This window comes from Salvelinus fontinalis, chromosome 16, assembly GCF_029448725.1.
Source record: "Salvelinus fontinalis isolate EN_2023a chromosome 16, ASM2944872v1, whole genome shotgun sequence".
NCBI lineage: Eukaryota > Metazoa > Chordata > Actinopteri > Salmoniformes > Salmonidae > Salvelinus > Salvelinus fontinalis.
Genome location: NC_074680.1, coordinates 48,556,914 through 48,571,669, shown reverse-complemented (window position 1 = coordinate 48,571,669; position 14,756 = coordinate 48,556,914). Strand labels below are relative to the sequence as shown.

General features: G+C 47.9%; 1 protein-coding gene across 3 annotated transcripts in view; it reads left to right on the top strand.

Annotated features, from left to right (window-relative positions):
• znf106a (zinc finger protein 106a) overlaps nucleotides 1–14,756 on the top strand; it is a 76,880-nt gene that overhangs the window by 30,494 nt on the left and 31,630 nt on the right. For all 3 annotated transcript variants that reach the window (XM_055865630.1, XM_055865632.1, XM_055865633.1), the window contains exons 4-5: nucleotides 415–609; nucleotides 11,110–14,430. In XM_055865630.1, coding sequence (XP_055721605.1) covers nucleotides 415–609; nucleotides 11,110–14,430 — 3,516 coding nt within the window. The remainder of the gene's footprint in view (nucleotides 1–414; nucleotides 610–11,109; nucleotides 14,431–14,756) is intronic.

The following is a 14,756-nucleotide window of genomic DNA, read 5'->3' as shown; positions in this document are numbered from 1 at the left end:
GCCTGGATGGCTGTGTAGTATCGTGGGATTAATGTTACCCTGCTGCCGACGACACACAGCCTCCTGCCCTACGCCAAACTGCCGCCACCGGCCCGCTGGAAACAACTAGAAGCCTAGAAGAAGTTCATGAAGACTTAACCAGCTGATCTTAACTCTTAAACGACAGAAATAATACATAATTTTGCCTCCTGATCTCTGAAGAATTAAAGAAACGGGAAGAGTATTTTTCTTACTAAGGATTGTTGAGTAATCTCCTTTCCTTTTTATTACATTGAATAATTCCTTAAACCTAGAGCCGGGTATTGTCCAAGTGCTCTGCAGACGAACAGGGAGACCAGACCAGTTGTGACTAGAAGCACATATCACCATGCCAGAGGGGTTTATTGAGAGTCCGCTGTCCCCTTCCCTCCCCAGGGACTGCGGCCATGAGTGCCGGGTGTGCCGGGTGACCATGGTGAGCCTAACGGACTACGCCAACCACATATCCAGCAGGGTGCACAAGCAGCGTGTGGAAACGGCGGAACGGGAGGGTGCCGGGAACGACCAGGAAGAGGAGTACTTCGACAAGGACCTGGTCAAACTGATCGAGACCCGGAAGGAAGTGATCAGGTAAGAGACGGATGCTTTTTCTTCTTCTGTGTATTTGTTTGTCTGCTTAAACTCTGATGATTTGAATACAGAACTTGTGTTCCTGTGTTGGGAAAACCTTTTAAAACGAGAGCTGAGAACTTGTGTTCCTGTGTTGGGAAAACCTTTTAAAACGAGAGCTGAGAACTTGTGTTCCTGTGTTGGGAAAACCTTTTAAAACGAGAGCTGAGAACTTGTGTTCCTGTGTTGGGAAAACCTTTTAAAACGAGAGCTGAGAACTTGTGTTCCTGTGTTGGGAAAACCTTTTAAAACGAGAGCTGAGAACTTGTCAATGGCCGTAGTCTGATCATAATGTATTATCGTGATATATTATCGTGATGTTTGGTCTGGACTAGTGGACCATGTATAGTCACATATATTAGGTGTCGTGGTTTGGGTCACTCTTCTCATTTAGCTGTGACGTGAACCATACTGCTGCTCATAGAGGTGGGAAGAGGACTCTAGATGAATATAAGACATCGTTCTGTCACACACGCCATTATAATGGCACAGCTACAAAGACGAGACCTCTATTCTATCTCTATGGTTGCTGCTCATAGAGCCCAGGGCAGAGAGAGGGAGGGAGGGTGGGGTCGTGTGTCAGGGAGTCCAGGGCAGAGAGAGGGAGGGGTCAGGGAGTCCAGGGCAGAGAGAGGGAGGGAGGGTGGGGTCGTGTGTCAGGGAGTCCAGGGCAGAGAGAGGGAGGGGTCGTGTGTCAGGGAGTCCAGGGCAGAGAGAGGGAGGGGTCGTGTGTCAGGGAGTCCAGGGCAGAGAGAGGGAGGGGTCAGGGAGTCCAGGGCAGAGAGAGGGAGGGGGCGTGTGTCAGGGAGTCCAGGGCAGAGAGAGGGAGGGGTCGTGTGTCAGGGAGTCCAGGGCAGAGAGAGGGAGGGGTCGTGTGTCAGGGAGTCCAGGGCAGAGAGAGGGAGGGGTCGTGTGTCAGGGCAGAGAGAGGGAGGGGTCGTGTGTCAGGGTTACATACTAAAAAAAGCATTAGTCACAGCAACCCTCTCACTCACTCTAGCTTGACCACATTCCACAACATGTCCTCTATGGCTTCTAGAAGGAGTGTTCACAGAAACTATCCTCTCACTGTCCTCGTGTATAGGAGTGGGAAACCGTCCTCTCACTGTCCTCGTGTATAGGAGTGGGAAACCGTCCTCGTGTATAGGAGTGGGAAACCGTCCTCGTGTATAGGAGTGGGAAACCGTCCTCGTGTATAGGAGTGGGAAACCGTCCTCGTGTATAGGAGTGGGAAACCGTCCTCGTGTATAGGAGTGGGAAACCGTCCTCGTGTATAGGAGTGGGAAACCGTCCTCGTGTATAGGAGTGGGAAACCGTCCTCGTGTATAGGAGTGGGAAACCGTCCTCGTGTATAGGAGTGGGAAACCGTCCTCGTGTATAGGAGTGGGAAACCGTCCTCGTGTATAGGAGTGGGAAACCGTCCTCGTGTATAGGAGTGGGAAACCGTCCTCGTGTATAGGAGTGGGAAACCGTCCTCGTGTATAGGAGTGGGAAACCGTCCTCGTGTATAGGAGTGGGAAACCGTCCTCGTGTATAGGAGTGGGAAACCGTCCTCGTGTATAGGAGTGGGAAACCGTCCTCGTGTATAGGAGTGGGAAACCGTCCTCGTGTATAGGAGTGGGAAACCGTCCTCGTGTATAGGAGTGGGAAACCGTCCTCGTGTATAGGAGTGGGAAACCGTCCTCGTGTATAGGAGTGGGAAACCGTCCTCGTGTATAGGAGTGGGAAACCGTCCTCGTGTATAGGAGTGGGAAACCGTCCTCGTGTATAGGAGTGGGAAACCGTCCTCGTGTATAGGAGTGGGAAACCGTCCTCGTGTATAGGAGTGGGAAACCGTCCTCGTGTATAGGAGTGGGAAACCGTCCTCGTGTATAGGAGTGGGAAGCCGTCCTCGTGTATAGGAGTGGGAAGCCGTCCTCGTGTATAGGAGTGGGACGCCGTCCTCGTGTATAGGAGTGGGACGCCGTCCTCGTGTATAGGAGTGGGACGCCGTCCTCGTGTATAGGAGTGGGACGCCGTCCTCGTGTATAGGAGTGGGACGCCGTCCTCGTGTATAGGAGTGGGACGCCGTCCTCGTGTATAGGAGTGGGACGCCGTCCTCTCGCTGTCCTCGTGTATAGGAGTGGGACGCCGTCCTCTCGCTGTCCTCGTGTATAGGAGTGGGAAGCCGTCCTCTCGCTGTCCTCGTGTATAGGAGTGGGAAACCGTCCTCGTGTATAGGAGTGGGAAACCGTCCTCGTGTATAGGAGTGGGAAACCGTCCTCGTGTATAGGAGTGGGAAACCGTCCTCGTGTATAGGAGTGGGAAACCGTCCTCGTGTATAGGAGTGGGAAACCGTCCTCGTGTATAGGAGTGGGAAACCGTCCTCGTGTATAGGAGTGGGAAACCGTCCTCGTGTATAGGAGTGGGAAACCGTCCTCGTGTATAGGAGTGGGAAACCGTCCTCGTGTATAGGAGTGGGAAACTGTCCTCTCACTGTCCTCGCGTGTAGGAGTGGGAAGCTGTCCTCGTGTATAGGAGTGGGAAACTGTCCTCGTGTATAGGAGTGGGAAACTGTCCTCGTGTATAGGAGTGGGAAACTGTCCTCGTGTATAGGAGTGGGAAACTGTCCTCGTGTATAGGAGTGGGAAACTGTCCTCGTGTATAGGAGTGGGAAACTGTCCTCGTGTATAGGAGTGGGAAACTGTCCTCGTGTATAGGAGTGGGAAACTGTCCTCGTGTATAGGAGTGGGAAACTGTCCTCGTGTATAGGAGTGGGAAACTGTCCTCGTGTATAGGAGTGGGAAACTGTCCTCGTGTATAGGACTGGCTGGATGACTGGCTGGATGACTGGCTGCCAGGATGACTGGCTGCCAGGATGACTGGCTGCCAGGATGACTGGCTGCCAGGATGACTGGCTGCCAGGATGACTGGCTGTCTGGATGACTGGCTGCCAGGATCACTGGCTGCCAGGATCACTGGCTGCCAGGATCACTGGCTGGATGACTGGCTGCCAGGATCACTGGCTGGATGACTGGCTGCCAGGATCACTGCCAGGATGACTGGCTGCCAGGATGACTGGCTGCCAGGATGACTGGCTGCCAGGATGACTGGCTGCCAGGATGACTGGCTGCCAGGATGACTGGCTGCCAGGATGACTGGCTGCCAGGATGACTGGCTGCCAGGATGACTGGCTGGATGACTGGCTCTCAGGATCACGGGCTTAACCTTTTTGAAGAGAGGTCTGAGTCATAGATAGTGGTGGTAGGATGTTGAGTTGGAAAACACATCAGCCTTCCATAAACCGTTGACCTGTATATCTGGTCGACATGTTATAGACCTTTGACCTGTATATCTGGCCTACATGTTATTGACCTGTATATCTGGTCGACATGTTATAGACCTTTGACCTGTATATCTGGCCTACATGTTATTGACCTGTATTTCTGGCCTACATGTTATAGACCTTTGACCTGTATATCTGGCCTACATGTTATTGACCTTTGACCTGTATATCTGGCCTACATGTTATTGACCTTTGACCTGTATATCTGGCCTACATGTTATTGACCTTTGACCTGTATATCTGGCCTACATGTTATTGACCTTTGACCTGTATATCTGGCCCACATGTTATTGACCTTTGACCTGTATTTCTGGCCTACATGTTATTGACCTTTGACCTGTATTTCTGGCCCACATGTTATAGACCTTTGACCTGTATTTTTGGCCCACATGTTATTGACCTTTGACCTGTATTTTTGGCCTACATGTTATTGACCTTTGACCTGTATATCTGGCCTACATGTTATTGACCTGTATTTCTGGCCTACATGTTATTGACCTTTGACCTGTATTTCTGGCCCACATGTTATTGACCTTTGACCTGTATTTTTGGCCTACATGTTATTGACCTTTGACCTGTATATCTGGCCTACATGTTATTGACCTTTGACCTGTATTTTTGGCCTACATGTTATTGACCTTTGACCTGTATATCTGGCCTACATGTTATTGACCTGTATATCTGGCCTACATGTTATTGACCTGTATATCTGGCCTACATGTTATTGACCTGTATATCTGGCCTACATGTTATTGACCTGTATATCTGGCCTACATGTTATTGACCTGTATATCTGGCCTACATGTTATAGACCTTTGACCTGTATATCTGGCCTACATGTTATAGACCTTTGACCTGTATATCTGGCCTACATGTTATTGACCTTTGACCTGTATTTATGGCCTACATGTTATAGACCTTTGACCTGTATTTTTGGCCCACATGTTATTGACCTTTGACCTGTATTTATGGCCCACATGTTATAGACCTTTGACCTGTATTTCTGGCCCACATGTTATTGACCTTTGACCTGTATTTCTGGCCCACATGTTATTGACCTTTGACCTGTATTTCTGGCCCACATGTTATAGACCTTTGACCTGTATTTCTGGCCCACATGTTATTGACCTTTGACCTGTATATCTGGCCTACATGTTATTGACCTTTGACCTGTATTTCTGGCCCACATGTTATAGACCTTTGACCTGTATTTCTGGCCCACATGTTATTGACCTTTGACTTGTATTTCTGGCCCACATGTTATTGACCTTTGACCTGTATTTCTGGCCCACATGTTATGTGACACGTTTTCCACACAGCATTGAAAGACTAAGTCGTAGGGATCATCAACTTTAATTATTGAGCGAATGGTCGGGGGTCCGGAACATAATTACAAAAAGCCTCATTTGTAGACTGCAAATTTAGCAGCATGAAACCCAAACAGATATAATCTTTTACTAAAACATAATTTCAAATCTTGCTTACATTTTTATATGATCACGTATCTCTCTAATTATGTGTGTGAATAGTTAGGAAACAAATTTCCAAAATTCAAATCACTTGGAGCTGATTTCCCGGTGTTTAAAAAAAATATTTTTTACGTCCGTCCGTCCCTTCAAAAAAACATTGTTTTGGGCTCAGGAAACTCAAATAAAACCACCCGTGGGCCAAATTCGGGCCGTGCGCCACCAGTTGGGGATCCCTGCCCTAGGCTAAAGGAAGGACTGTCAGTGGAAACTGAAATGTGTCTTAAAAGGACTAAGGATGTTTGAGGCTTGTCCAACTAGAACAGTAGGGGAGGTGTGTGTGTGTTATGATTGTCACCAGCAGCAGTTGGCTTGCAGCTGTCCCTGTCCCCGTGTCATATGACAGACCTTCTGCCCGGGCCGCAGACCGTGTCATATGACAGACCTTCTGCCCGGGCCGCAGACCGTGTCATATGACAGACCTTCTGCCCGGGCCGCAGACCGTGTCATATGACAGACCTTCTGCCCGGGCCGCAGACCGTGTCATATGACAGACCTTCTGCCCGGGCCGCAGACCGTGTCATATGACAGACCTTCTGCCCGGGCCGCAGACCGTGTCATATGACAGACCTTCTGCCCGGGCCGCAGACCGTGTCATATGACAGACCTTCTGCCCGGGCCGCAGACCGTGTCATATGACAGACCTTCTGTCCGGGCCGTAGACCTCGTGGAGTTTAACACTCTGGGCTGGGGCCTGTCCCAAATGCCACATTATTCATTATAGTGCACTGGAACCTGGTCAAAAGTAGTGCACTGTATCGGGTGCTGTTTACGAAGGCACCCCCAGGGGCACAGGAGGACCATGCCAAAACTCTCTGCTGCAGCCAACTGGGGGAAAGAGGTATTGTTGCTAGGCAGACTTTCAAATGTCACAATTAGTATGGTTACATGCACACAATAATACATTTTTTGTGTGTAGTCAGATTAATGCAATAGTTTATTGTGTGTAGTCAGATTAATATAATAGTTTGTGTGTAGTCAGATTAATATAATAGTTTGTGTGTAGTCAGATTAATATAATAGTTTGTGTAGTCAGATTAATATAATAGTTTGTTGTGTAGTCAGATTAATATAATAGTTTGTTGTGTGTAGTCAGATTAATATAATAGTTTGTGTGTAGTCAGATTAATAGTTTGTTGTGTGTAGTCAGATTAATATAATAGTTTGTGTGTAGTCAGATTAATAGTTTGTTGTGTGTAGTCAGATTAATATAATAGTTTGTGTGTAGTCAGATTAATAGTTTGTTGTGTGTAGTCAGATTAATATAATAGTTTGTGTGTAGTCAGATTAATAGTTTGTTGTGTGTAGTCAGATTAATATAATAGTTTGTGTAGTCAGATTAATATAATAGTTTGTGTGTAGTCAGATTAATATAATAGTTTGTTGTGTGTAGTCAGATTAATATAATAGTTTGTGTAGTCAGATTAATATAATAGTTTGTGTTAGTCAGATTAATATAATAGTTTGTGTGTAGTCAGATTAATATAATAGTTTGTGTAGTCAGATTAATATAATAGTTTGTGTGTAGTCAGATTAATATAATAGTTTGTGTAGTCAGATTAATATAATAGTTTGTGTAGTCAGATTAATATAATAGTTTGTTGTGTGTAGTCAGATTAATATAATAGTTTGTTGTGTGTAGTCAGATTAATATAATAGTTTGTTGTGTGTAGTCAGATTAATATAATAGTTTGTGTGTAGTCAGATTAATATAATAGTTTGTGTGTAGTCAGATTAATATAATAGTTTGTTGTGTAGTCAGATTAATATAATAGTTTGTTGTGTGTAGTCAGATTAATAGTTTGTTGTGTGTAGTCAGATTAATATAATAGTTTGTGTAGTCAGATTAATATAATAGTTTGTTGTGTGTAGTCAGATTAATATAATAGTTTGTTGTGTGTAGTCAGATTAATAGTTTGTTGTGTGTAGTCAGATTAATATAATAGTTTGTGTGTAGTCAGATTAATATAATAGTTTGTGTGTAGTCAGATTAATATAATAGTTTGTGTGTAGTCAGATTAATATAATAGTTTGTGTGTAGTCAGATTAATATAATAGTTTGTTGTGTGTAGTCAGATTAATATAATAGTTTGTGTAGTCAGATTAATATAATAGTTTGTGTAGTCAGATTAATATAATAGTTTGTGTGTAGTCAGATTAATATAATAGTTTGTGTGTAGTCAGATTAATATAATAGTTTGTTGTGTAGTCAGATTAATAGTTTGTTGTGTTTAGTCAGATTAATATAATAGTTTGTGTGTAGTCAGATTAATATAATAGTTTGTGTGTAGTCAGATTAATATAATAGTTTGTGTGTAGTCAGATTAATATAATAGTTTGTTGTGTAGTCAGATTAATAGTTTGTTGTGTTTAGTCAGATTAATATAATAGTTTGTGTGTAGTCAGATTAATATAATAGTTTGTGTAGTCAGATTAATATAATAGTTTGTGTGTAGTCAGATTTAATATAATAGTTTGTGTGTAGTCAGATTAATAGTTTGTTGTGTGTAGTCAGATTAATGGAATAGTTTGTTGTGTGTAGTCAGATTAATATAATAGTTTGTGTGTAGTCAGATTAATATAATAGTTTGTTGTGTAGTCAGATTAATAGTTTGTTGTGTTTAGTCAGATTAATATAATAGTTTGTGTGTAGTCAGATTAATATAATAGTTTGTGTGTAGTCAGATTAATATAATAGTTTGTGTGTAGTCAGATTAATATAATAGTTGTGTAGTCAGATTAATATAATAGTTTGTTGTGTAGTCAGATTAATAGTTTGTTGTGTTTAGTCAGATTTAATATAATAGTTTGTGTGTAGTCAGATTAATATAATAGTTTGTGTAGTCAGATTAATATAATAGTTTGTGTAGTCAGATTAATATAATAGTTTGTGTAGTCAGATTAATGGAATAGTTTATTGTGTATAGTCAGATTAATATAATAGTTTGTGTAGTCAGATTAATGGAATAGTTTATTGTGTATAGTCAGATTAATATAATAGTTTGTTGTGTAGTCAGATTAATCTAATAGTTTGTTGTGTGTAGTCAGATTAATATAATAGATTGTGTGTAGTCAGATTAATATAATAGATTACGTGCTTTGCAAGAAGAACGATTTCCCTAAGAATCCTGCTTCCATGAACGCATCTGAAATCAGGCCACCTGATAAACTTTCCCATGTTATTTTTGGGAAGCCTATTTGATTCTGAGTTCGATTAAATACTTTCAGTTTTTCCAAATTCACTTCAGTAGTGAATACGAGGATTCTGGTTCTGGTCCAGATCAGATCCACCGCTGGAACTCTGAATAAAACTGTTCACATGTCCTAATCATTTATAGATGTCATAAGGTGAATGCACCAATTTGTAAGTCGCTCTGGATAAGAGCGTCTGCTAAATGACTTAAATGTAATGTAAATGTATAAAGGATGTTACAGTGGGTTATATCATGAAGGCTCCGTAGACCAGGTCTATGAAGGATGTTATATCATGAAGGCTCCGTAGACCAGGTCTATGAAGGACGTTACAGTGGGTTATATCATGAAGGCTCCGTAGACCAGGTCTATGAAGGATGTTATGTCATGAAGGCTCCGTAGACCAGGTCTATGAAGGAATTTACAGTGGGTTATATCATGAAGGCTCCGTAGACCAGGTCTATGAAGGATGTTATGTCATGAAGGCTCCGTAGACCAGGTCTATGAAGGATGTCACAGTGGGTTATATCATGAAGGCTCCGTAGACCAGGTCTATGAAGGATATTATATCATGAAGGCTCCGTAGACCAGGTCTATGAAGGATGTTATGTCATGAAGGCTCCGTAGACCAGGTCTATGATGGATGTCACAGTGGGTTATATCATGAAGGCTCCGTAGACCAGGTCTATGAAGGATGTTATATCATGAAGGCTCCGTAGACCAGGTCTATGAAGGATGTTATATCATGAAGGCTCCGTAGACCAGGTCTATGAAGGACGTTACAGTGGGTTATATCATGAAGGCTCCGTAGACCAGGTCTATGAAGGATGTTATGTCATGAAGGCTCCGTAGACCAGGTCTATGAAGGAATTTACAGTGGGTTATATCATGAAGGCTCCGTAGACCAGGTCTATGAAGGATGTTATGTCATGAAGGCTCCGTAGACCAGGTCTATGAAGGATGTCACAGTGGGTTATATCATGAAGGCTCCGTAGACCAGGTCTATGAAGGATATTATATCATGAAGGCTCCGTAGACCAGGTCTATGAAGGATGTTATGTCATGAAGGCTCCGTAGACCAGGTCTATGATGGATGTCACAGTGGGTTATATCATGAAGGCTCCGTAGACCAGGTCTATGAAGGACGTTACAGTGGGTTATATCATGAAGGCTCCGTAGACCAGGTCTATGAAGGATGTTATGTCATGAAGGCTCCGTAGACCAGGTCTATGAAGGATGTCACAGTGGGTTATATCATGAAGGCTCCGTAGACCAGGTCTATGAAGGATGTTATATCATGATGGCTCCGTAGACCAGGTCTATGAAGGATGTTATGTCATGAAGGCTCCGTAGACCAGGTCTATGATGGATGTCACAGTGGGTTATATCATGAAGGCTCCGTAGACCAGGTCTATGAAGGACGTTACAGTGGGTTATATCATGAAGGCTCCGTAGACCAGGTCTATGAAGGATGTTATGTCATGAAGGCTCCGTAGACCAGGTCTATGAAGGATGTCACAGTGGGTTATATCATGAAGGCTCCGTAGACCAGGTCTATGAAGGATGTTATGTCATGAAGGCTCCGTAGACCAGGTCTATGAAGGATGTCACAGTGGGTTATATCATGAAGGCTCCGTAGACCAGGTCTATGAAGGACGTTACAGTGGGTTATATCATGAAGGCTCCGTAGACCAGGTCTATGAAGGATGTTATGTCATGAAGGCTCCGTAGACCAGGTCTATGAAGGATGTCACAGTGGGTTATATCATGAAGGCTCCGTAGACCAGGTCTATGAAGGATGTTATGTCATGAAGGCTCCGTAGACCAGGTCTATGAAGGATGTCACAGTGGGTTATATCATGAAGGCTCCGTAGACCAGGTCTATGAAGGATGTTATATCATGATGGCTCCGTAGACCAGGTCTATGAAGGATGTTATGTCATGAAGGCTCCGTAGACCAGGTCTATGATGGATGTCACAGTGGGTTATATCATGAAGGCTCCGTAGACCAGGTCTATGAAGGACGTTACAGTGGGTTATATTATGAAGGCTCCGTAGACCAGGTCTATGAAGGACGTTACAGTGGGTTATGTCATGAAGGCTCCGTAGACCAGGTCTATGAAGGACGTTACAGTGGGTTATATCACGAAGGCTCCGTAGACCAGGTCTATGAAGGATGTCACAGTGGGTTATATCATGAAGGCTCCGTAGACCAGGTCTATGAAGGATGTCACAGTGGGTTATATCATGAAGGCTCCGTAGACCAGGTCTATGAAGGATGTTATGTCATGAAGGCTAGCGTTTATTGAACTAGGGCTGATTCAGGACAGACAGTAGAACTGCACTGTAAAATGCCAGTCAGATGAACGGGAGCCGTGAGTGGCTTTGACTTGTGTGTGTTTTCTCTCATGTCTCCAGGAGAGAGGAGGAGGCTGCAGCAAAGCGTGCCAGAGAGGAGGAGGTGCAGAGGAGAGAGGAAGAGGAGAGTAGGAAACGGCAGCAACAGATCCAGCAGTGGAGTGACGCACGGCAATACTTCTGCCAGAAGGGGGCGTTGTGGGACTGGAGATACCTCAACAAAACCCCTCCAACACCACCACCTCGAAAATGCAAAGGGTCTGCCTGGCAGGGGGGCTGGGATTGCAGCTCGAACCCCGTTGGGGGTCGAGATCCCTGGGAGACCCAGGAGGACATCAGGTCTAACTGGCACGACAGGAAACAGGGCCGCAGTGCCACCTGGCACGCCCAGGAAACACCCAACGTCTACAAGTGGAGCGCTGGACAGAGAGGCAGTGGCAGCCTGCACAGCAGGGAGGGAACCAATAAGAAATGGCAGCAGGAGGAGTATCTCCATCCCCCGGCACAGCAGCAGAGAGGAGGGAGGGGACCCTGGCAGCAGAACAGCAGAGGAGGAGGGACTACCAGTCTATACGGCAGCAGCAGAGGGGGTAACGGACTTCCTGGTGTGCTCGCTGAGCCTGTCATGACGGAAGGGCTGAGCAGCATAGAGTCTCTTCACAGGATGGACTTCACCAGCGACCAGCTGGATCCAGTCGTGTCCTTCGACCAGCTACACCGAGACGCTCACTTTAAAGCGCAGGATGACGGCAGGAAGGGTGGCCACCAGATCCAGGAACGGCCAGCCGGTGGAGCAGAACATGATCGTAAAAGCGGCACGGGGCCCAAGGCGTTCGGTAGTAATCCTAAACTAGACAAGACCTGTCGCTGGTCCCCTTATCCGTCCCATAAGGAGACTCACCCACACCCTCATCCTCACCCCCACCCCCACCCTCACCCCTCAGAGAAGCACCCAAAGGGTCCTCCTCCTCCCCCAACCTTCCAGATCCCCCAGATCCCTTCGGCCCAGGGCAGAGATGTTGACCTGAGGCCCAGACGTGACATAACGCTGGCCCTCCAACACTCCTCGGGTCTCCAGCCGACTCAGTCCAGACGGGACCTGCGAGCAGGACAGCAGAGAGCAGCACAGCATCAGAGGTCCCCTGATCACAGTGTCGAAGGGAGGGAACCCAGGAAGCATAGAGACATCTCTACAAGGATGAGTAGTAGTGATACCAGCAATTGTCTGAGCTCCTCTAAGAGCAACAGTCTGAGGACAGACGGACAAACCACCTCCTCCTCCTCTTCCTCTGTGTCTACCTCCACCAGACGGAGGCCAGCTAAGCCATCAGAGTGCCTTGAGAAAGGCCTGTCCTCCTCTTCTACTACCAGCCCCAAGACCCACCTCAGTAGGGCCTCCAGCCCCACCCTAACCCAAGGCCCCAAGACCCACCTCAGTAGGGCCTCCACCCCCACCCTAACCCAAGGCCCCAAGACCCACCTGGGTAGGGCCTCCAGCCCCACCCTAACCCAAGGCCCCAAGACCCACCTCGGTAGGGCCTCCAGCCCCACCCTCAACCTAACCCAAGGCCCCAAGACCCACCTCAGTAGGGCCTCCAGCCCCACCCTAACCCAAGGCCCCAAGACCCACCTCGGTAGGGCCTCCAGCCCCACCCTCAACCTAACCCAAGGCCCCAAGACCCACCTGGGTAGGGCCTCCAGCCCCACCCTAACCCAAGGCCCCAAGACCCACCTGGGTAGGGCCTCCAGCCCCACCCTAACCCAAGGCCCCAAGACCCACCTGGGTAGGGCCTCCAGCCCCACCCTCAACCTAACCCAAGGCCCCAAGACCCACCTGGGTAGGGCCTCCAGCCCCACCCTAACCCAAGGCCCCAAGACCCACCTGGGTAGGGCCTCCAGCCCCACCCTAACCCAAGGCCCCAAGACCCACCTGGGTAGGGCCTCCAGCCCCACCCTAACCCAAGGCCCCAAGACCCACCTGGGTAGGGCCTCCAGCCCCACCCTAACCCAAGGCCCCAAGACCCACCTGGGTAGGGCCTCCAGCCCCACCCTAACCCAAGGCCCCAAGACCCACCTCGGTAGGGCCTCCAGCCCCACCCTAACCCAAGGCCCCAAGACCCACCTCGGTAGGGCCTCCAGCCCCACCCTCAACCTAACCCAAGGCCCCAAGACCCACCTGGGTAGGGCCTCCAGCCCCACCCTAACCCAAGGCCCCAAGGCCCATCTGGGTAGGGCCTCCAGCCCCACCCTAACCCAAGGCCCCAAGACCCACCTCGGTAGAGCCTCCAGCCCCACCCTCAACCTAACCCCCAGCCCCAAGACCCACCTCAGTAGGGCCTCCAGCCCTAGCCCCTCTACCACCCCCAGGACCCAGCTGAGCCGAGCCTCCAGCCAGGACTCGGACCAGCCCAGGTTGTCCAGACACAGAAGCCAGGATTTGGGGAGGAGGCAGGGATCAAAGTCCCCCCAGCAGGACCAGGAGCAGCTGCTGACCGAGATGCTGAGGAGAGCCAAGGAGACACTGCTAGACAAGAGGTGCACCGTGGGGCTGTCTGCTGTTCACCACAGGACAGAGGGACAGAAGACGGAGTCCAACGACCATAGGATGGAGAAAAAGGAGAAGAAGATGGCGCTACACATCGAGGAACAACAACAGCAGCAGCAGGTGGAGAGCTCTGAAGGCGTTAAGGTTGGAGACGACGACAGACAGAAGAGAGGGAAGACGTCTAGACAGACCCGACAGGACAGAGCTAGCAGCAGAGCTAACCCAGCTGAGGACAGAGCTGCTGCTAATGAGCCTTTGGAGACCACGATGGAGTGTGTGACATCTCCCTCAGACAACCACCTGTCTGTTCAGTCTGTCCAGGTCAGCACTTCCACCATGGAGTCCCCAGGGGGGGCTGTGCTCTCTCTCTCTCCCAGGGAGGAGGAGGCGGCGGCGGCGGTGGGGGAGAGGGAGGAGGCGAGGGGCATGGTGGCTGGTGCTGGAGAGGAGGCCATGGAAGTAGCAGGCGCAGGGCTATGGTCAGACAGTGACCCCTTGAGAACCATCGACCCTAACCTTGACCTCCACACGACCTCTGACCCCTCCTCAGGCTCCACCCAGACCAAACCCACCCTACCCTTAGCCCTGAAGAGGGACCTCACCCGACACATTGGCTCCAAGACCAAGAGCGGCAGCCACGAGCCCAATCTGAACATCGCCCGGCGGATAAGGAATGTGAGCGGGACGAGGCGAGGGGAGGCGGAGAAGGATTCGGGGCTGAAGCCGACGTTAAGACAGCTCATCAGTTCCTCGGGGTCACGTCGCTGTGTCAACTGGGACCAGGTGTACCAGGAAGTCCACAGGAAGAAGCAGCAGCAGGGGAAAGGCATGCCCAGGTGAGCGGTTAATTACCTGCAGCAGGGATGTATGACGCATCTCTGTGTGGGAGTTTTGCTCTCGGATCAGTTTAGCCTTTTTGATAGTAATATACACTGAGCTCTTTCCATGACATAGACTGACCAGGTGAATCCAGGTGAAAGATATGATCCCTTATTGATGTCACTTGTTAAATCCACTTCAATCAGTGTAGATGAAGGGGAGGAGAGAGGTGGTTAAATAGTGGATTTTTAAGCCTTGAGACAATTGAGACATGGATTGTGTCTGTGTGCCATTCAGAGGGTGAATGGGCAAGAAAATATTTAAGTGCCTTTGAACGGGGTAT